The sequence below is a fragment of the Meira miltonrushii genome, assembly GCF_003144205.1.
Source record: "Meira miltonrushii strain MCA 3882 unplaced genomic scaffold FA14scaffold_2, whole genome shotgun sequence".
Classification (NCBI taxonomy): Eukaryota; Fungi; Basidiomycota; class Exobasidiomycetes; order Exobasidiales; family Brachybasidiaceae; genus Meira; species Meira miltonrushii.
The window spans coordinates 2,432,190-2,455,437 of record NW_020289944.1 but is presented as its reverse complement, the minus strand read 5'-3'; the positions used below and the strand labels follow the sequence as shown (position 1 = coordinate 2,455,437).

General features: G+C 44.0%; 4 protein-coding genes across 4 annotated transcripts; 1 reads left to right on the top strand and 3 right to left on the bottom strand.

The window, feature by feature from the left end:
- Positions 1-2,289: 2,289 nt before the first annotated feature.
- On the bottom strand, positions 2,290-5,486 carry FA14DRAFT_164393 (NAD(P)-binding protein; the record flags this gene model as incomplete). Its single annotated transcript, XM_025499884.1, has 3 exons — positions 2,290-2,393; positions 2,425-3,594; positions 5,456-5,486. The coding sequence occupies 3 exons, from the start codon at positions 5,484-5,486 to the stop codon at positions 2,290-2,292; spliced, it is 1,305 nt and encodes a 434-aa protein (XP_025355865.1).
- Positions 5,487-7,553: 2,067 nt separating this feature from the next.
- Positions 7,554-8,606, top strand: FA14DRAFT_178931 (uncharacterized protein; the record flags this gene model as incomplete). The annotated part of the gene is made up of 1 exon (XM_025500886.1): positions 7,554-8,606. The coding sequence occupies one exon, from the start codon at positions 7,554-7,556 to the stop codon at positions 8,604-8,606; it is 1,053 nt and encodes a 350-aa protein (XP_025355864.1).
- Positions 8,607-8,803: 197 nt separating this feature from the next.
- FA14DRAFT_178930 (uncharacterized protein) lies at positions 8,804-13,333 on the bottom strand (the record flags this gene model as incomplete). The annotated part of the gene is made up of 1 exon (XM_025500885.1): positions 8,804-13,333. The coding sequence occupies one exon, from the start codon at positions 13,331-13,333 to the stop codon at positions 8,804-8,806; it is 4,530 nt and encodes a 1,509-aa protein (XP_025355863.1).
- Positions 13,334-14,870: 1,537 nt separating this feature from the next.
- On the bottom strand, positions 14,871-22,856 carry FA14DRAFT_172180 (uncharacterized protein). Its single transcript, XM_025500385.1, has 2 exons — positions 21,699-22,856; positions 14,871-21,288 (listed from the first exon to the last, which is right to left on the bottom strand). The coding sequence occupies exons 1-2, from the start codon at positions 22,449-22,451 to the stop codon at positions 14,938-14,940; spliced, it is 7,104 nt and encodes a 2,367-aa protein (XP_025355862.1). The 5' UTR covers positions 22,452-22,856; the 3' UTR covers positions 14,871-14,937.
- Between the last annotated feature and the right edge of the window lie 392 nt (positions 22,857-23,248).

The window sequence follows — 23,248 nt, the reverse complement described above, 5'->3', positions numbered from 1 at the left end:
GACCGGCGTTCGGTAATCCAGGTTCACCGTCAAAGCGCAGTTTACGTTTGTTTGGACTATTGACGGGATGCAAACTTGGCGAAGGGGCTTGATTGGGCGTCAATGGCTGCTTCTCCCCTTGTTGATAATGGGCAGAATTTGGTGGTGGTCCTAAAGAACGCACTGCATGCATCGAAGGTGAAACACCCATTCGTGGATTGCCATGCGATCCTGGCGGTGGCAACAATTGTTGATTGCCTTGCATTGCAGGTGATCGAGGAAGCATTTGAGGACCATGACCATAAGGAGAATTTGGGACAGAAACAATTTGATGAGCAGGCACATGGTTTTGGGTGTTGATATGCATTGGATATCCTCCTTTGAGATTAATATCAGCCGAGTTGGTAGTATAACCACGTGGACGGGTTCTACCGATCAAATGACGGGCAACATCATGATCGCCAATATGTCCAACAACACCGTTTGCAATTGTAGCACCAGCATTGGATTGACCGTGAGGTCCATCATGTGAAACGGAACGATCGGCAGATCTTGGACGTGCTAAAACGGAAGGTACATTACTACCGTTCATTTCTTCACTGGGTGCAGTTGTGGTCGTGTATGCTCGTCCGCGCATTTGTAATACCGATGGATGTCCAGACATACCTTGACTGTGAGGATGCAATTGTGCTGGAGGATAAGCGCCCATAGGTGAAAGTAAGTCACCTGAGCTACCCATTCCATCTTCAGAAGCAACAGAAGCTGCAAAGCTGTTTGTTCGTCTCCTACGTTGCGTACGCATTGTATCAGGTCCTCCAAGATATTCTTCTTCTTCTTTACCAGTTGCGCCAATCGTAGCAGGGTTCACATTTGGATCTAACATCCACCAGCCACCTTTTCCGCGAGCTTGTTGACTAAGATTTGGCAAACCACTCGAGCAGCTATCATAAATATCTTGTGCAGTTCTTGCCACTTTGATAAAAGCTTTGTTTAAGCTCAAATTATGACGAACTGTGTTTTGCCAGCCAGATCCTTCAGATCCCTCCATACTGTACAGATCCGGGTAAGCATTACTGATCCACGTATAGATCTCACGCAATGTCATCCTTCCCTCTGGAGCTGAAGCAATCGCCTGAGCAATCAAAGAAGAGTAGCTGAATGGCGGTCTACGACGACGACGGCTATGTGCAATACGATCTTGAGGCATCATCATCATTGGGCGTCCTTGCATATGGGCTGGTGGTTGTTGGGATGTTAACTGACCATGCTGATTCATCTGTCCCATGTATGGCGAACCATACATTTGCATTGGATGAGCACGACCTTCCATCTCCAAAGCAACTTTTTCATCCGCTGGTGTCATGGAGCCTGGTGGACCATGAGCAAATCCTGGATGATCACTATGATGATGTCTTGGTTGATGACCGTGAGGGTAGCCCATCGATTCGCTACGGCCTGGACGGCCCAAAACGGAAGGCATACCATTGATTGCTTGACCACTACCATTCGATCCTGCGGAATGCGGTAAAGGAACTTCCATCATCTCGTGAGGCGTATGAGGGGTACCAGAATCCCAACTCATTCTTTGAGAGCCACCTCCGGCATTTGAGGACGTAGTAGTATCCTCTACTGATAAACCATCGATGATCAAAGGTGAAACGGGTGTTTCTGAACGAGGTGAGGAGATCGAACTTGATCGGAAGCTTGATCGACTTTGCATTGGTACTCTGTTTCCGTGCGGGCCGTGCTGTTGTGATCCAGCTTGACCTGGCTGATTGCCAATCGGTGCAAACAATAAGGGAGATTGTTCAGAAGTAGCAGAAGAAGGTGCGGCTCTCATTGGACCGAACGGTGGTGATTGGGCAGAGCCAACCGGTCCACCTAAACTGTCGCTTCGAGTACTTGGACTACGCCATTCCCAAGCATTAGGATTAGGTTGAGATCCATGCTGCGGTAGTGAACGCAAAGGTCCATTTGGACTTATTTGTGGACGATCATGTCGCATCATGGACAAGGTACTTGCACGCTCTCTTTGAATATGCAATGCATTCGTTGAGCCAAGACCTGGAGGCATAGATGGATGATGTGCATCGTAGTTGCCGTGCTGTTGCATAGATGAGGGAGGTGGCGGAGGCAGAATCTGACCTGACGAACGAAATTCTGCACCTTGTTGTTGCTTCAACTGATCACTTCTTTGAACACCATCTTCGTCCATCTCCACGTCGTCTTGTGAATCTTTTGGTGCATTACTTCCATTCTGGTTCTGTCCGTTCCCTGAAGGCGCATTATTGTTTCCATTAATAGTTGATCTCAAAGCCGAAGATTGTCCGCGGCTGCCCGAGCTTCCGTGATGTTCATCTTTGCCTCCTTGTGGGCGTCCATTTGGAGGAGGTGGGGGTCCTGAACTCCCAGAGCTGTGAACTGAATTGCTAGGTTTTGAAGTACTCAATTCACGGTACTCGACAAGTCTCAACAGATTGCGTTGAAGCATGGCAATTGTGGTCTTACCGATTGCAGGCAAATGGATTGCAGCACGAGTGCGAACGTCTTTTTCGAAATTCTTTTCACTGCTGAAGTTTACTGTCACCGTTCCTGGCTTGACCCAATCGGTCTGAATTTTAAACGAAGCTGCTGGCACGCCTGAAATTACCACATCTGAAGCGGCAATGCACTCTTGCAAGTTCATACCACATGATCGGACGATATGTGAAGGTCGCAATCGTTGAGACGCATTTTGTTCACGAGCTGACAAAACAGTTTTTGAAGGCTGACGATCACTTTCGTGCTTTGCACGTTTGTTGAATTCTTGTACTGAATCCAAATCAATACTGTACACTTTTGCACCATCATTGCTCAATAAAGCAGCCAAAGGTCTTCCGACCACTTCGGAACGATTGACAACTGTGATTGTCTTGCCAAATAGGCGATCTCCATAGGGCAGCGACATGTCGTATGCACCCAAGCTTTCTAAACATTTCACAACAGCCAAAGGCGTGCAAGGCAAGATTGATTTTGCATATCCCGGCGGTATGCTCTCTTCTCTATCCGCTGATCCAGAAGATGCTTCAATTGTCGTTCCAGGTGCGCCTCCCAACTGTGATGGGTTGATCCATCGAATGTTATGGTACATGTTGAAGCAATAGCTGAAGTGCAATCCTTCTACGTCCTTGCGAGGGTCAACGATTTGTTGAAGGTATGTATCTTGACGACCACCAAAGATTGGGTAGTAGACCATGATGCCGTGAATGGAATCGTTTGCGTTGGCAGCAATGATCAAGTCTTCAACATCAGCTTCAAGATCAGAATTTGGCAGTTGTTGTGATTTTTGCTCTTCAACTCCATCCATCGCATCATCCTTCTTGTCGCTTTCAGACCATGTCTGCCATATTTCGAACTCTATTCCAACTTGTTCACATGCCTTCTTTGTCCATTGAGCGTATGCCACACTTGGTGGGCTAGGAGTGGCTAGAATACCAACCAATTTGGGAATCGTTTGACCTTTTTGCCTTCTCGCAGTGATTGCTTCTGCTATTGAAGATTGGAAAGGACCTGCGATTGAGACTGCAGAGGCTAGTCTTCCCATTTGTGCATTGTCTGTGCTGGAAGAGGCTTGAACTTGAGCGGTCGATTGACCGGACTGTTGCTCTGTCATTGCGCTATGTGAATCTGAAGGAGGACAAGTAATGAAAAGGAGTCGAAACAAAGTCAGCTTATATGTACGAGATATAGATCGGGAGTTGCAATGCTTTATCAGCATTTTGATGGAGGGCCGCTGTCACAAGTTGCAAACTTGCAGCAAACAGCGTATGCGCATGTGTATGGGAACAGTATGCTTATCTCGGTTTCCGATCGGCATTTCCCTTTGTAGCAAAGTCAAACACAAGAAAGGTGCTCCTCTTTTGAGAGAAGGGCCGCATGGCAATGACATTGTCCAAACTTTGATCTCCGATACTCACAGACACAAAAGATAAAGAGAAGGTGAAGATTTTTGAGAGAATTGAAGTGTGGAGATGGAAGTCGCAAAGGCGAAAGCAAACAGCAATAGGAAGTCCTCTTATGTTGTCAAGAGTGAAAGCATTGCGTTGCAGCGAGTTGAGGAAAGAGAGATGATTGCGTTATTGAACGGATCGTTGGGCGAGATAAGGAAAGGAGAGAAGCGGGGTAAAATGGTGTTAGCAACTATTACTATTCCAAAGAAGAAGAATTCATCAATTGTGCTTTGGGCGTGGGAAGGCAGAAAAGAACGAAGACGGAGTAACTTGTAGTCTTGGCACGATGATTGCAAAAGACACATCAATAAGGCAGAGTCCAAACACGGCAGAGTTGAAGGCAAGAATTGTCACTCTATGCGTAAACTTGCGCGCAATTCGATATCCGCTTCATGTCATCAAAGGCCATCCAAGGTGGGTATTCTTGACTGATTCACACTCCGAATCAATCGCGGCTGCTTTTAACATGAGACAAAGGCGAAAGCGGTGATGCGATTCATCGAAAAAGCGGAAGCCGTAATCGAGCTTTTAAAAGTGTCTGTTGAATGATTTTTGTTTTTGACATATGATATATTTAGCCCTTCTTTCAAAGGCAGAAATTGTTTTGCGCCGCCAAAGAAAGGAAAAACAAATCAACCAAAGAGGAATGTTCCGCTTTTCCTTTTGTCCATCGGTGTACGCGATTAAATGAGCATATATCCGGCTTTGACAGGAGTATAATGGCAAAAAGGCGGCGCAATTGAAACAAAATAAATGATTCCTCTTTCTCGATCCTGATCAAGATTAAGATTGCAATCCTTCCGCGGGCGCATTTATCACAAAAGTACACTCTCGAATCGACAGAGAGACGGAGCCGCGCTTCATCTTGTGTAAGACAGAGACTTTGAAAGGTTTTCCAGAACCTTGAGGATAGCCGCTGATCGATGTAATTGTCCATCTTTCCCACTCCGCATGCACTAATGACCATTCCATACTACTACTCATAACCAATTTCAACTTACCTATACAAAACAATCCAAGGTGACAAAAATGAAGATTAACCAATCAACCGAAAAGAAGGCGTAAGAATCGAGACTGACGTGTTCGAACGCGTGTTATATTAATCGGAAACCCGGATCGGTGGCGATTGCTGAAACGAAGTCGGTAATGTTGGTGATGGTGATGACGATGAAGAAGAAGAAAGGATGTCGTTATGCAGTCTATTGCGAACAAACAAGCAAACGTGTCAATCGAATCATCCAACGATTAAGGTATTCAATCGTGATGGAATTGAAAGTGTATGTGCGAAAAAAGGTGGTAAAAAGAGCCACACTAAATTCCCGATTGAACGTCAAATTACCCTCAAGCGAGAGAGAGAGAAGCAAGCAACTGGCTGGCAAAAGGAGAAAGGAATATGCAAGAATTTAATTAACGAGCGCATTCGTCCAAATCTCATTTAGCGCCAGAGACAGTGTATGTGTGTTGCCAAGAGAGAAAGGCTGACTGACTGACTGGGTGCAAACGCTTATTATGCGACATTGTTAATTTAAAGTTCGGCTAATTTTACCTTACACAAACAAGATTTATCTCAATCCGATCAAAAAATCCTATTTACTGCATTTGACTTGTCTTACCCAGATAAAACCCTAATCCTTTCCATCACAATGAAAGTGTTTTATGCATGGCTTGTTTAAAGGTTCGTAGGATACAGGTAAGAAATACCAGACACGGAACCCAGAGGGAATCTCACCAAGTGAAAAAAGCCTCAAAAGGAGAGAAAAATGACAGATCATCTGTGTGTATGTTTGTGTAGATGCGCTACGCCACCAAGATGTGGAACCTTACCTACGGATGCATTGATGGAATTTCCCGTTTATTATGAACAATAGCATTCTACCTGCGCTGCGCAGCGCGTCACACGCATGCAGCCGTAACGATTGTTTGTTAAACAGAATATACGAATGCGTGCATTTCCTGAGAAACAAATTAAAAAAATCCACGGAGAGATTGTTTGTTTTTTGTTGTTGTGTTTGTAATGCATCCAATTTTATCGCCAAGCACGCAAGCAGGTAAAAAAAGCATATGCCGTTCACATTCTTAGGCTAGCCTTGATTCAATCTTTACGCTAGTAGGTCTACATCCGTCATGGATATACATTATATGTGTAATTCAATCAAAAGTCTGGAATTGCAATGATAGACTAGTGTTAGGTTTAATCTGGGGAGGGAGGTCTTAGAGTAAGGTTATATCGACGTTACACAAAGGTGGGGACTGTTTTCAGTGGCTGGCTGGCAAACGCGTCGTCGCATTTCAATTTGCGCATACCTTTTCAGGGTCCGAAATACAAGCAAACAAGGTACACACACATACGCAAGGAGAACAGGGCGTAAGAATTGGGGCCCAGCTTATTATTGTTGACAGTAAGCAACCGACGGTAATGCAAATGCAAAGCAAAGCAGTATAACAATGACCCGCACCTCTCCGCGAATTCAATGCAGGGTAAGAATCACAAATTTGTGTGAACAAAAAAGTCTGGATTTCAAGGTTTGCAATTTGAATACAATGAAAAGAAGAATAGAAGTTCAAACAATGTTTTGTCTCATAATCATGTATAAATGCGTCAAAGAAATGAATGATTCGGCCTTTTTACCGCTGTGTGTACACCGATCATTTTTCACATACGCGTAAAACATATGAACGTTCTTATCTTATGGCCTCGATTGAGTCACGCTAATTAGGTTATTGATTGGGAATGTGAGACAATATGCACATGGATCATCATAAATACAACACCATCAATTGCCCGATTCGGGCGATTGGACGGTAAATCGTGTCTTTTCTTTCTGTGTTAGTCTTATTTGACAGTTCCTACGTATGTATGTATGTACATGTGTATCACCATTTGTCTGTAAAAGTGAAACAAATGACCCTTCTTTTTGTTTTCAAGTTCCTCGTTTCGATCGGGGTATGCATACCACCTTCCTTGATTTTGGTTAATTAGGGAAAGCAATCTATGCAGAGAATGTACGATTTTGGAAAAGAAGGAAAACTAAAATTTAATCTAATATGATAATAAAAGATTTTGCATCGGCAATTGGATATTATCGTATGTTATCTCGACCAAAGAATGTTGACAAGGATTCATCAATATTGCGCTAGTGAGATTCAAAAATGAGCTAGTGACCATCATCAGATTTCCAACGAAAAGATGGTGCGGGAGTTAAGAACCTGTTCTGGTACTTGGCACGTGATCTAACTTACCATCCGTCCATCGGTGTCTTGAGATTCAGGATGAAAAGTGGAGCAAGTCAGCTTAACGAGTTAACTTCGCTTTCCTTTTAGTGCCTTTCGATCATCGTACCTCATCAATGTAGCCATGGTCATCATACCGACCATGGAAAGATGTATCACTCTCTGAATGCGAACAGCACCTATAGAATAAAACGCGTCAGCCTTGTTTCCTACACGCGTAGATTACTCACTTGGGTTGCAAAAGCGGGAAAAGGGCTTCAGATGCATTCAGTCAGATCTTCTCATATCTTCTTTCTCCCATAAAGACCTTCATCGAGAGAATGTCAATTCAGATCACGCATCGGTTACAATAAGATGGTTATTGGAGGTATGACGGGAAGCATTGCAAGGACTGCTTTGAGGCAAATTAGTCGAAATGTGAGAGGAGGCATTACTGAGAGCACTCAAATTTCATCAGTTTTGACGAGAAAGCATCTTCAGATTAACGAGCAGCGGATAGCATCACAACGAAGCAGCAGATCGATACACACAAGCAGCAATGGTGGCGGTCAAAGGGCAAAAGCTAGCTCAAAAGCATCTGCTTCAGCGTCTATAAATGCTACGGGATCATCAATCGCACATGATAGCACTCAAGGATCAATTTTATCTGCATCGCCCGAATCATTTCTTTCAACGCTGGAACAAGAAGGAGAAAAGCAAAGAATGAAAATGTCTACAGTGCAACGTGGGACTACATATGAAGAACATGTGAAATCATTCTTACAAAAAACATTCCCGCGTATGGACCTCATGCGAATCGGAGGTGCACATGACGGAGGCATCGATTTGACGGGATGGTGGTGGTCGCCATTGAAAGAGTTGGCAGAGAGCTCTCTTAGTGAAACCCTCAAGGCTGGTCGTGTTCGCATAACAGTTCAATGCAAATCAGAAGCAAGAAAATTAGGTCCAAGGCATGTTCGTGAAATGCACGGAACGATGGTTGCGATTCAACGATCGGGATCTATAGAACCAGAACCGCTTGATGCACTTCCACAATCTGTTTTAGAAGCTTCAAAATTGGCTTTAGACAGTCACGACAGCTCTGTTCCCGCTATGGCAATCTTGGCTTCCAGTTCGGGATTTTCAAAACAATGTCTATTACAAGCATTCTCAGCACCTTTTCCACTTTTATTGGTTCATTTACTCTTTCCTGATCAGCAAGGCAATGTGCTGCAAGATTCCACTCCATTTGCACATCCTACAATTGCTGCCAATGATGCTTTGTTAACCGGACTATTGCAATCTCAATTGCAAGTTCGTTGGTCTTCTACTTTGGCCACTCCTATTGTCAAGCAAGGAAGGGGAAGGAAACCTAATCCGGTCAAAATCGATATGCCAGCTCTCTACCTGGGTGGGAAACGACTCTAATCAGATTTTGTATCCATTTCCATGTATTTCTAGTGTAAGCATACTTGTACTCATTATACCAAACGCAATGCATGCAATTCATTCACACAATAGAGCCCGACGTACAGGTCATGATCGTCATAAATTGCGCATTCGAGAAAACATTGATATGGATACAGTATAGATATGTGTACAAGAATATGGGAGAGGGAGAGACATCAAATCCAATAAGGTCCTTCTGGTGGATCAAATTTACCATTCGATCCTACCGTTGCACCCTGCTTGAAATTCGAACCAGAAATAGCACGAGCAGCTTTAGAGGCAATTGCCATTGGACCTTTCTTGGAAGGCATTGGAGGTAAAACTTTTTTACTTAAAGGCGAAGAAGGAATCTCATGTTGTTGTGTTTGTTGAATTGATTGTTGATTGTTTTGGTCATTATGTTGATGAATAGAAGCAGAAGTCATTCTACGTGGTGGCGAATCCATCGTCACAGCTTCAGGGGTTTGATAAACGCTATGGCTATGTCCATGTCCGCTTCCGTTTCCACCATGACGTGATCGAGATTTCGAAGATGCAGTTGAATCTGCTGTATGTAAACGGGTGGAGTTGTTCAAGTATGCCATCTTGATCTCTTCTGAAGCCGTTGGAGGTCGAATATCCAACGTTTGCGCTTCATGAATACCTTCTGATGTTACTGCACGTAGTCTTCTAGACTGTGTACGTGACTGAGACGATGCCCATTGACGTGCATTCGAATCTTCGTACCAGAAATCCTCCTTGCTTTCAGTACGGTTGCCGGAAGAGTTTGTTTCCAGACCCAAAGCAGTGGATGGAGGAGCATGTTTGCGTGGGAAATGTTGTTGATGAGATGTTTTGATCGGTTGCATCTTGCCATTCGATCCTAGCTCACGAACATATTTTCCAGGTGATGGACTTGCCTCAATACTGGTTGCCAAAGGTGATTCTAAGGAACTTCCAATGACCAAAGGAGATCTTTGTTGTACTCCATTTCCTGCATTAGTCACTAATCCATTTGCATTCCCCTCTTGTCCGCCAATGCTTGGTCTATCTTGTATCTGCTTGGAAGGATCAACGATTGCTCGTCTTGCTTTGAATGGAACAAGCCTACTCGCGGGAGACCAAGTCGCAGAACCAGCTCCACTGCTAGTTGTACTAACCACACTTGCATTACGCAAAGCAGCTAAATGATGATCTTCGTTGCCCAAACTGCTTCCCAGTTCACCTGCCGAGCTACCGATACTGCTTGGAGGATGTAAAGGAGAACGGACCTGCGTAGGAGAATGTTGTTCGACGTGACCGTTGAACACATTACGAACAGGTGAAGGAGCTGTTGTGGTAAAGTTTGTCGGCAATTCTGCTCGACGGACATATGACGTTGATCCTTGACGGTTACGGGGTAGACTCCTAGGCGAAAGAGGTGCTTCCAATCTTTTTGAAGAAGCCACAGGTGATGTTTGCGGTGGAGACAGTGATGCAACAGATTGGTTCATGGTAAGAGGTGTTCCAGATTGATAAACAGCGCTCGAATCACTTTCGCCATTTTCAATATTGCTTCCAAAGCTATGTGACTCAATGTGCGAGCCAATCTGTTTGCGAATCATATTGATCACGCGAGATTTACGTGCTCGTGATGGATCCAAAAGAGTGGTCGAGCATGAAAATTTGATCGGACGCAAAAGTTTAATGCCATCAATAGTTTCATTGAACGGTTTACTGTCCATCTTTGGCGTACTTGCATTATCGATAGGTCCACTTCCTTGTCTCTTCACATCTTCGATGGAGAATTCGAATCGCCAAGATACTTTACCCTTTCGCTCACTTCCAGAGACTTCATGAACACCATTTCTTCTGAGGGAAAGATCTGCTTGACGTGTGATTAGGTCAGCTTTTGTATCTTCCCCGATCGTCAAGTGTTTCAAAATGACTGCATCCTTAGAATCAGACGAGAGAAAGGCCAAGTGATTGTGCGCTCCTTCACGGCCTGGACTTGGAACGTCTGGGGTGAATTCCAAAACGCCCATGGTTGCTTCGTCACTGTTGTCCTCATTCGATACTGAGATGCTTCCGTTACGTGACGACTGACCAGCTGCTGTACTGAATGAACTACGGATACGGCCATTACTACTTCTTCGTTGAGAAGAATGTTCTTCTACATTGTTTGATGTGCAAAGACTTTCTGGCCTTCCAAATGGATCGTAGTATTGATAATTCATTCGCATTGCAATCTTCTTATTTCCTTGTTCGATATGCAACGTCAATCCTTGAGCCAAGTGTGAAGCCCAACCACCTTTTGTTTTTGGTGGTGGTCTTGTTGCATTCGTTGGAGTTCCTCCGCTTTTTGCTTTGCGTGAGTTTGGACGTAAAGATGCATTACTGCTGATGTGACGTAGATCTGCTTGTAATTGAGAGCTTGCACTGCTTCCGACACGTTGTCTACTAACATCTACAACACTTTGACTACCACTATTCAACGGTGTCGTTAAGCTCGAATTGCTTCCGTTTCTACTGGGACGACGCAGACGACGGGCAGCAGCAGACAAAGCATCAGAAGTTGAAGGTCTACGTAATTTAGGTTGTTGACCTGGAGTATGCAAAGAACCTTCATCGGATCCCATTACGCTCAATCTTTGTCCATTCTGATTGACAGAATTTGCACTGCTGATCGAATCACAACGTTCCGTGTCACTGTTCACCGTCATTGACCTAAATCGACCACTAGGTGCTTGTGGTGGATGTTGAGGTCGACTGCTACTCGTTGGCCTTGAATGGTTTTCAGCTTGAAGACTGTTGTTTGGTCCTAATCCACTGCCATCTTGTGATCCTCCTCTAGATTGACGTAATTTTGGCGTTGAAACAGCCCTAGCACGAAGACCGAGTAAACCTCCTCTTTTTGGTGAAAGAGGTGCTGGTTGTGTTGCTGGCGCATGTAAGAATGCCAATCTATCATCTACTTTTTGTACTGTAGAAGCAGGGAGAGGCGGAATGACTTCTTCTTTTGCTGCTTCTTCACGTAATCGTCTCAACACTTCTTGATCAGAAGATGTATGAGCATGTCGAACATTTGGTCTGTGTGATGATTTTGGCGTGGATGGGATTGCTGAATCTGTTGTCGAAGGTCTGCGAGCAGAATGAATGGAAGGATGCAATGATTGCTGCATAGAAGCAAGATTTTGTTGATGCTCCGTCAACCTAGGTGAAGCAGGATTTGCCAGCGACATTGCAACACGCAAAGGTGTCATTGGCTGTTCTTCATCAGAACCGTACTTTGTTGTCCTTTGGCCATTCATGTATGTCAATGTTGCATTTCGTGCTTCTTGCGTGATTCCAGAACGTAAGATTTGTAAAGTTGCCGCATTTGCGAATTGTTCAACGATCTCAGGGGTATTGGAAGATTCAGCAGAGCTATGTGAATTTTGTGATCGTGCACTCGATAAAGCTTGTCGGCCTGTATGATCCATCGGGCCGATTGAATTTGTCTGTTCTTCATACGTAAGATGAGAATCATCGGAGAATCTAGATAAACGAGCCATATCGGGACTTGACAAAGCGAGATTTGCATTCACATTTGGGCTCACTGAAGGCGCCATTGAATAGGAAGAATCAAAGAAACGCTCTGCATGTTTGTACAAATCGGCAGAATTTGTTTTTGGACTTCTACGGGGTAAAGCCGTTGCGGGTGAAGTACTAGGCGGTTTGCGACTTTGTTGTTGTTGCTGTTCATTTACTCCTTTCATTTTGGATTTTTGACTTTTTACTGTTAGTTGACTGCCATGGCTTACCGACAGGGGAACATCCGTTGCCATGCGTGACCGGTCAGTTGTTGAGCCAGCACTTTTACCAAAAGATACTTCAGCAAGATGAAGTGGTGCCGGACGTTTCTTATGAGAGGGTCCGGCAGAGGAGCTGGGCCGTGATCCAGGATGTTGAAGAAGCGCAACATTTGATTCGATCGGATCTTCATCGCTAACAGTCCATCCATTAGGCAAATATGAAGAGGGAGATTCGCTGGCATTGGTTACCGTTTTAGCTGTTGACGGTCTACTGCCTCCCGATCCTTTGTTGTAAGTAGGAACAGCGATGAATTCTTGACCATCATCTGATAAGAGTAATTCATGTGGTTCAGAAGAGTACTGATCCTTATTCTTCACAAAGTCAGAAACAGTCGGCAAAGTTGGTATTTCTGAAGGTCTTTGGAATGCGTGTAAAGTTTGATTTGACGATGAAGTTGTGAAAGAGATGCCCCGAGGAAGGCTCATATTCGTACCTGAACGACTGCTAGAAGAAGGTTGCATAGAGACCGAGCCTGAGCCCATCAAGCTACTCTTATCGCCACCTGAACCGCGATGACCATCAAACATCAGAGGAACATCTGCTGAACTCCATAAAGTGCCGATCGAATCTGTTCTTGATTCACGTCCAAAGAAGCCTTCTGCGTTACTGCTAATGGAAGGAGAATGCATCAAATGTGCAGGCGTGAATGCTGATGATGAAGATGCAAACGAGTTCATTGAACTTCTTGGTGGAGTTTGATGTGCGTATGTTGAAGATGGAATATACGAGCCATTGGTTGGTCTTCTGGATGATGATGTTGGACGTTTGTGTGCGTTCCATTGCGAGGCTGTCCATTCATCTTCGTTTGCGTGACCTTCTGTAGGTGCGTTGACCTCTTCACGTCTGCCCATCATTGATGAGCCGGCTGTGGCAAGGCTCATTGAACGAGACATTTTGAACTTGCTCTACCCAAAGATATGTTTGAGGGCTACTAATAAAGTGAGCCAGTTGAGATTGTAATGATGAATCAGGATCGCATATTTTGGTGTGATGAGAGCAAAAGCTGATGAAGTGGATGATGGTATCCAAACAAGTTGAGAAAACACACAAGTCCCAAAAGCCAGGTACAAATGATTGTTTGACCCTGATATGGCTTTAAGGCACAAGAAGATGTTTTGGTATGATGTGTAACAGACAAGTATGAGTGTCAATCTTGACAGGCATTCATCTCCAATTCCCAAATCTGCAAAAAGAATCAAGAGTGAAGAATTGACTGGTGCTCTATCCGTTTTTGAAGCACGTTGAAGGCAATCCGGCGAATTGAGAAAAGTTGTATTCAATTCCAGAACCCAGAGAAACCGATGCATACAGTGTCACTTTACTCACTCACTCTTGCATGCCCCTTGCGGTATTGAACTTTAAATCTTTTCTCTGTATGTAATTCCAATCAACGGATGTTATCCCAAAAAGGCCGTCTTCCAGCCGATCTTCATAGGTAAGATCCCCTCGTCATCTGTTCTTTTTTTCCTGGTAACGTCTGGATCGTTGATTTGAGTGGTTGTATTCTGTATGCATAGAATTCTTGCATTAGCGTGTACAAGTACAAGCGTGTGGCTTTAACATACATCATTCATTCGACATATTGATCAAGAGTGTGTCTAGATGCATCATCATTTCAATTCCCTCTTCCGCTAACATGTGATGCAGGGTAAGAAAAGGGCAGGCATGCATAGGATTGCAAAACCGAAAGTCAACCTGCCATTGAGTCATTTCATCACAACGGGGATTTTCAAAATCAGCTTATATTTCAATTCTCATTGCGCTATTCATCATCCCCGTACAGCCTTTTACCTTTCCTCATTCGGAGAGTGTGGGAGGTGAGCAAGGGATCTATAGTGTTTCTCTTCTTGAGACATGATAAAGTTTGTTAAAGGAGTAACATCATTGACCAGTGTGTGTGTAAGGAATTTATTGTGCATATAAATACAGTTGTAAATCTGAACACCGACATGGAAGAAGTCAAAGCGAATAAAAGACAGACAGCCGGAAGATGCACAATTCAAATTACATGCATGCAAGGGGGAAAGTGGGTAAAGGGAGAGTCTATTGGGATATATCATTTCTCTTCTCGTTCCTGACTTGCCTTTTCTAGCGGAGTGAATTAAAATCAGTCCCCTTACTGTTGGAATTTTTAAATTCGGGCTTCAGACGACAGAAAAAAAGAAAGAGAAACACGCGACGCGACGCGTTCTTACTGATGCGTGCGGGTAGAAACACTTCCACAAGCACGCTTTCGGTTATTGAAGCTCAACTGATTGTCTTTTTGATACGATTGACAACCAATTGTCTTGCTCTTCTTTGCAAATGCGGCCATTTTTATCTGAAACAATGATAAGTGGGATGACAATAGATGCAGGTACAATCATCTCATTCTGAACGGGTTCAAAGCTGTCACTTGCGAATACTGATCTCCGAATCTCCGTTTTAAAAAAAAGAAATTGATATGAATTAAAGAATCTCTGTAAAACTACATACAATAAAAGTAAAAATAAAATATTCATTTCGTCGCAAATCTAGCCATCTCTTCAATCTCTTCATCCGTCGCATTCGGTCTCATCCTTCTTGCTAATAATCGCATTTCAGCCAAAGAATCTTTTGGCGGTGGTGGTGAATTGGATCTTTTAGAATAATGCGAAGTAGAAGGTGATCGATGATCTTCTCTCGTTAAACCAGAATTACCCGAATAAATGTTTGGCAATCTAGGTGAAATAGATAATTTATTACCGCCGCCCATCAGAGGACTTCCACGAACTGTTGAAGGATTACTACGTTGTCGTGCCTCGTCTTGTGCTTGTAATCCGAGAGGATGACGTGCTGACATCGGCGGTGAGACTCTTCCGGACACTGATCCAGGTTGATCACGATAATGTTCTCTTGGCGATCTATGTTGTCCTGCTAGCGAAGAATTGTAACCACTCGGTGTAGGCATCTCTCTTCTCGTGTCCATTCGTGGAGATACATACAGTGCAGGAGGGCCTGCAGCCGGATGAGGCATTGATCCTTGTCGAGGAGATGGCGAATGATTTGCATAGGGACGACCTGCGCGATCTTCTCCACCATTTCTCATAGGAACAGGAGGTGGAGGCGGCAAATGACGCATAGATCCGTACGGAGATGAATGAGGCGAAGAATTAGAATGCACTGAAGCTCTGGCATGTTGAGGAGTGTATTGCGGCAGACTTGGTGCTGATTGCTGGGGTGAAATGCGTGAAGGTGGTGCACCGCTCGTGCTTCTTGCATGATGGGATGGCAGCGGTGATCGCATGATACGCTCATAGCGTGCGTCAATACCATGGGCATTTTGCATCTGACCGTTTGGCTTTGGAAGAGCATGAGATGTAGTCGATTGTTGCTGCATTGCTGCATTCTTGTTCGTCTCATGTTCCACACCTTCTCGATCATTCATACTGGTCGTACGTGCTCTGTTGACATTCGGAAGAGATTGTGCAACCACTGCCACATTTGTACTCGAGACTGGATTGGAAGACATGCTTGCCGAGATCGACCTTTTATCGCTTTCGCCGACCACTTTAATCTCTTTGCTAGGAGGGGTCGCATGTGGGCTCGGTGAAGCTGAACTCTTTCCTCGGAAAGGAGGAATTGAAGCAACGCTGTAAATAGATTTATTGACGGCCGATTTTGATGTAGGTGGAGTGGCTGTATTACCATCCTTTCCATCTGTTCTCGTGCCAGCGTTTGCTGGTGGTGTGGAATTTCGAAAGTCTTTAGCAAGTGTGGCTCGATGAAGATTTGAAGATGCTACCGTTGGTGAAGCCGTCGATGGCATCCTTCGAGACGCTTCTACATTCATGTTCAAAGGTGGCATCGGCTGCTGAGCTTGCGCTTGTGAAAACTCTGATCTATTTTGAGCAAAGGGAGGTGCTCTGGATGAGGAAGGCACTGATGCTGAAGCGAGTTGTGATGGCTGAGGATGTGCTGCGGCTGGTGGAACGGCAAGAATCGGCGGTTCACCTCGTCTTCTACGTTCTTCTGCATCACGAGCCAACAAAGCCTCCATGTACCGTGTTCCGTCTTGATCGTCTTTGTCTAAGGTAATTCGAGAACCCAACGGCAATTCATGATAAGTCTCATCTCGATCATATCGCGGATAGACCAGCTCTTTTCCATTCCATCCAATGAACCATTTTTGAATCATTGCATCTGTCACACCGCGTGAGTATAGATTTTGCATACCTTGACGATGTCTCTCTTCCGCTTCTTTTCGTAAACGAGCAGCATGCTCTTCAGCATTAGGAGTTCGATGTAAAGGCGTTACCCTTGCTCGAACGTCATTCCAAGATGGCATCTTCGAAACGCTTCCCAATGCATTTGCCATTGCGGAACTGGAAGTTGCACTACCTTGAGAGCCTGATCGTCTATGTCCGCCGAACCCATCACCATCATCAGTACGATGTCTTTTGGCATCATCCCCACGATCTCCTTTTGTTGGTAAAGTGGCTGGCAAGAAACTTTCTAGATGCAAAACAATTCTGCGATCTTCATCAACGGTCCAATGTTGTAATTTGCTTACGGGTGCACGTGTAGATCGCAATGTTGCACGAACGTCCAACCACAAATTCGGGTCATTCACATTCATCTCTTTGACCTTCACTTCAGCAAACGGATAACGACGTTCAGTCTTTACGCAACACATTGGACAAATCCAACGTTCTCCTCCTAGATCGGCAGCACTTTTGACGTGAATACATGCGGTATGGAACCATAACGCACAACGATCACAAGAAATCATTTCGGCAGTTTCACCTTGACGACAAAGGCAAAAAATTCGCTCTCCGTTTACCGGCACAAAGATTCCAACTTCTTCTTCAAATACGAATCGAGCACGTTTTCCACGCTTTCTCTTCTTGTCATCTCCGCCACGCACGCCACTTTCGTCTCCTGAATTGTTTGCTTGCGATGATGCTTCTCCCATGATTTGCATGTACGACCGGTTTGGATCATCGTGCATGTCGTACTGCACAGGAGGGGCAGCTGGCGGACGACCGAAGCCCATGGAAGGAGGATAGCTGTGTTGAGGCTGAATGGGTGCTGGTGATGGAGAACGACGTGTTTGATAGGCAGGATAAGATGGTGGCGGCGGTGGACCATGTGCGTGTAAAGGTGGAGGCAAACCATGATGATGCGAAGATCTGTATGAGGCAGGCGGGTAATCGTGATGCATGAGCGGTTGATGTGCTGAGCCGTATGTATGCGCTTCGTATGGCATTTGCGGCAGAGATCGACCATGATGTGGTGGAGGATGAGAGTAAGGCTGTGGTTCCGGATGCATAGGTCTGACTGGTAAACGGATACAGTCTTCTACCAATTGCTTCAATTCTTCTTCTCTTTCTGCAATGACATTAATCGATCCGCTTGCTTCAAGAGCGCGTTGTGCATCTTCGACCGCCATTGAGAATGATGAGTCCATGTTTGCAAATCGACCTTCTCTTTCTGCTTCGCTTCTTTCGCGTTTGCAATCCCTCAATGTAGTCAAGATGGAAGTGCAAGATTTAGAAGCGTCTTTGATTTGTTTTTGCAATGCCTGTAATTTGACCATTAAACCAGGCACGACTGAAACTGAAGCGGGCGCCAAAATAGCTTTTTCAACGTCCGAGATTGTATATTTGCATGGCCATTTGGTCTTTTGCGTTACCGGTCTCAACATTTCTTCTCCAATTCGTTTCCATTCCAATCCTTTATCTCGTGTTAGGCAAAGCGTTTGCATCATCTCATCATGTTGAGAAATACCAAACGATAAACCATCAGCAATGAATGCTTCAATATCATCTAGATCGGTGAATGTGTTTGTCATACTATCAGCCTCTTTGATCCAATTCTCCCTTCCGACCTGTCGTTGAAGATCTTCCATGTATGGCAATTGAACATTGAGCGACAATCCGGAATTAATCAATTCTTCGCATCTCGAGAATAACTCTTTTCGTTCTTTGAGTGCATGTGGATCTTTTGAATTATTTGGCAGTATCGAAAGCTTTTTCAAAAGAGCTCTGGCATCATAGATGAAATCGTGAACTTGTTGTGAAATTGCTTGAATAGCTTGAATTTCTGGTGCATCAAACGGTAACTTTTCCGCTTCACGAACCATACGGAAAACATCTTCAGAAGTTGCCAAACCTTCATTCTCGTCTTCATTTGCTACACTCATGCTTTCATCTTCTTCTGTCGCCGCCCTGGAAGAAAGTCTCTTTGCCGTACTACGTTGACTTCCGCCAACGTTTGATCTTCTTTGATGACGACGGGCGATCAAAGGTGTAGCTTCATCCACCCACTTATTCGCTTTATCGACAAACTCTTTCAAATTCTCCAAATCTTCCAAAAGGTAAGAAATCTTTTCACCTTCATGCAAAAGGCCGCGCAAAGAGCGCAGAGGAGGTCTCACATGAGTCGTGATAAGCTTGTGTAGCCTTGCTTGCCAATTTGAGGGAATAGATGCACGTTCATCCGTCTTTTCAAGCATACTTCGAAGTTGGTCATCTGAATATCGTAATCGCAAAGTCCATTTCGACTTTGGCTGATCTCCACAAACTTCTTCTCCATGATCCAAGCAAGCAACACCTTCCGATTTATTGCAATACAATTGACCCAAATAGCAGAACAAATTGCAATGAGCACATTGATATTCTAATTCTGGTTGATCGGTTTCATCCAAAATTTCACGGATATTAGGAATAGACTCTCGAATCTTTTCTCGTTTGCTGATCTCCCTTTCCACCATTTCACGCATAGAGGATTGCAACCAGATTGCCGTATCCACTCCTTGATTGTGTTGGAATGCAGTTACGACCAATTCATCATGTGAGAAAACGGGGAACCTGTTGAATTGCTGGTACCTTCTCACACATTCCAGATCCAATTCGATCCAATCAGGAAGGGCAAAATTGACCGCTTCGTTCAAATTGAAACCTTGGTTGAAGCCGGAATGATATGCTTTCGGATAAGTGATCACGAATTCATTCGCCCTTTGATCAACAGCATAAACGTTCACGCCTTCCTTTTGAAGTTTGTCAGGGCTCATCATCGTGACCAATTGGAACAACAAATCGGGCGATTGTTCAAATAGATCGGGAGCGGCTTTGCGTAGAGCGTCTTCCAATTTGTAAGCATCACTTCCAGGAACGCCATACCATGTCTTTGTATCACCAAAATGTTGATAATTGATGGAGTAGGTATAGTGATCCTCGTTATGCCAACAAAAGGTGGAGAACATCATACCAACATATACCCATGGAACGGTCATACCTGAGATATCAGATTTGATGTATCGCAATAGAGAGCCATTCAAGATCGGCAAATTGTTCAAGTTCCATCCATCACGAGCATAAGGGCTCAAAGGATGCGTTTCCAATGTAGGTAAAGCACTGCCATGGGTTGTCGAATGAACATCTGCGCCATATTCCACTTCAACAGTCTCATCTGGATTATGAACCAAACGCCAGAATTCTCTTTCTACGTCATCTTCGGAAATTTTGAGATCCGTTTCTGGAATTGCACGTGTGACTCCATTTGGTTTATCATTAGGAGCAGTCCAGATTGCATCTTTTGCTGCATACTTCGTCCACCATTGTGATCGAAATTCTTCTGCTCGCTTCCAAAAGCTGTAAAGACTATGTGTTTCACCATCATCGAATCCGTAATCGTTTCCTGTTCCGACCAAACAAGGCGGACAATACCATTCCGATTTAGGAATACTGGTCAATGGCGGATCTAGACAGTACATATGATAACCGCGATTGCATTCGTCACACAAAAGCATCGACATACCATCATCTCCTCGTAAACAAATTTCGCACATTTGTTCTTCTGCTCCTGGAGCTAGATAGAAGTCACCCGATGTACCTGCTGGAGGCGGAGTTGGCTGTTGTTCTCGCAATCGTCTCCTTTGCGATAAGACTACAGGAGCGTCTGTTGGGTCAGTTTTGCGTCTAGAGCTTCGTCTTCTTGCGCTGTCTGACATGCCCTTGTCTTCTGTGCTGCCGCCTCGACCATTATCCCCGCCCGAGGGAGTGGTTAGCGGTGGAGAAGCAGCACCTTCAGGTGTGCCATTTCGATCATCTTCAGTCGTAGAAGGTCTTTTAGCATTCTCCTTGTTTAATTCTAGGAAACGCTCATATGGGTAAATAATTCGAGAATAAGCGGCTTTGATTTGTCCTGCAAGATGTCCAGAATCCTTCTCTTCATAGCCAATTTTTCTGGTCACTTCTGCCCATTTTCGTTGTCTAGCGACTGAATCATATCCACCATTCGCATTAACAACCAGCTTGAGTTGATAAAGATCTACTGGTTTACGATCAACGATTGGAATTGAAACCCGAGCATGACCTTGCTGAGCATGAAATTTTTGTAATTGTTCCAAATAATTTTGTGAAGCTCGAGCGTCTGCACTTAATGAATTCAATTTTTGTACTCGTGTCCTAAATCGAAAACGTTCTTGATCTAAAGCAAAAGGTGGATTCCAACCTTCTGGCGGAACAATCTTAACAATTCCATATGCTTTACCATTTCCACCTTCAGGTTCACCAACCCATTTGATATATCGCAAAGGATCGCTGAATTCTTCCACAGTTGGGTAAAACGTTGGCGCTTCTTCCAATTCGAATAAACGTTCTCTTTGTCTGGAAGGCGGATATCTTGGCGTATTAAATTGTGTCGGAATGTAATTTTGCTCATCTTTCTTGTTCGTGTTTTCTCCAAATAATGGCAAAGGGGTCATCATCGACGATAAAGAGCCTATAGGTTTATGACTTGGATGTTGATGTGGCAAAGGTGGATTTTGATCTGATGCACTTGTTGATGCATATTCGCCACCGTTCATAGCCGACAAAGCATCCGTCTTTCGAGTGCGCATCGTGGTTGAGAAAGGATAAGCGAATAAAGGGAATGCAGGAAAAGGGCGGGTTAGTACCATTTATATTGAAGGGAAAGCAAAGTTTGCAGAAAGAAAACAACAAAGATGTATGACAGAATGCGAGAAAGATCAATCTTGTCTACAACTTTGAAATAAGAAAATTCATTCGGAGAATTTCTTATTTTAATGCACACGAATGCTTGCTGTGTAACCATGAAGTACGGGGAGAAATTGTGCTTAAATCACACAGCCTTCGTCAAAAGGGTAAAGGATATGAAGAGATATTGTATCTTCAATCCTAAACGCTTTTGACGATTAAGCATGAACATGTATGCTTTTGGTGTTGGTGACAGCGAGCCGAGAATGCGGATTCGCAATGAAATAAGAAAACTTACCTTACTTTTCCTTTCTAAACGCTTTGACCCATTATTACCTCCTGCTTCAGCTTGCAGCGGCGCCGGAGTTTCTTGTGGCAAAGGCGCGAAATTACGGGACAAAATTGGCTCTGGCCTTTTAATTCGCTTGGGTGAAGTTCCATTAAGGATGGATTTGCTATTGGGCGATATATTAGCATTGCCGCCGCCGCGGATTGAATTGTTGTTTGTGTCATTTGAATCTGCTGCTTGACTGCTTGTACTTCTGATGGAACGCTTTTGCGGTGTTTGATGCGAAGGAGAGGAGGAGGATGACGACAAAATAGGATCGGACACTGAAATAATTTCTTCTGCAGAACTTGCTCCGTTAGGGGCATTGTTGAATGGAAGCATGATGAATTTGCTGTAAAAGGAGGAATTTTGATCATCTGTATTTTTTGTTGGAGTATCGATGGATCCGTTGCGGTGTTCAGTATCTTGTTGTTCTTGCTTGACATTTACATCGTTCGAATTGTAATTCTCTGTTTGACCATTCACTTGAGTAAGCATGTCTTCTGTTGATTGCATAATGACATCTTCTCCGTCATTATTTTTTGTGCCTTGGTCATTTATGCCATTGGATTGATCATGTGAGTTTGCATGTGACTCAACTTTGGCAGGGATGGATTCAAGATTTGATTTTCTTGGAAAGGCAGTTGGAAGTTGTTCATCAATACGATGAGCAAGTCCATTTTGCCCTCCATTGACAAGAGAAGAATGATCTTCGATAGTCATGACAATAAATTCAAGTCGAAAAGGTTTCGTATCTTGTTGGAATTTAGAGAGTATACATCATCGGCGTACCTCTCTTAATTTATGCGGGCGAGATTGCGAGCTTTGAAAGAATTATTCGGGAATACGAGTAACTTCAATGCGCAAATCAATGATAGTGGCGATGATGATGATGTTGTAAAAGAAATGATGTCAAAATAAAATAAAAGACAAGAAGTGCATATAGTATGCACCCCTCTGTGCACTATAATCTGTCCAGTTAAGGAACGCATTCTTTTACTCTCCGTTCATCATCGGCAACAAAATGCCCTGCCTGCCTTCTTCACCGAATTGACTTCCGCCTTTTTTAGTTACCAGACCCCAGAGACAAAAAGAGCTAAGAGAAAAAATAAGAAAAATCAGGTAATGAAGTCTGAGTAAAGAAAGAAAGCCTTTTTGCCGATTTTGTATGTGCGGCGCTTGACTGCATACAAAGGGAAGCGCAGACAGATCTACCGCTGCTCAATTGCCGCGTAAACAAATACAATTGTGCACAACTTGCTACCTCTCCTATGGTGCATTTAGTAATAAAAAGCGGGTACGCGGCTTGTATTAAGGCTAACTTCCTCTAGCTTGGAAATTTCGATAGCGTTGCGCTCTTTTGCGCAAAGATTTAAAGCAGAGAGAACCTGCATTAAAAATAATAAATGCGTACCAAGCAAAATAAAATTACATAAACTATCCAAAATAAACAGTGATGATAATCAATCAATAAAAATGGATAAAAGGAAACACTATTAAGCTTGTTATCTGTATGATAA

Excerpts from the sequence above, each read along its gene's own strand:
- FA14DRAFT_172180 (XM_025500385.1), bottom strand. The coding sequence starts at position 22,451 with ATGACTATCGAAGATCATTCTTCTCTTGTCAATGGAGGGCAAAATGGA. Across the intron at positions 21,289-21,698 it reads GTTTAGAAAGGAAAAGTAAG|ACGGATGCTTTGTCGGCTAT; the intron begins GTAAGTTTTCTT and ends CGCACTCGAAAG.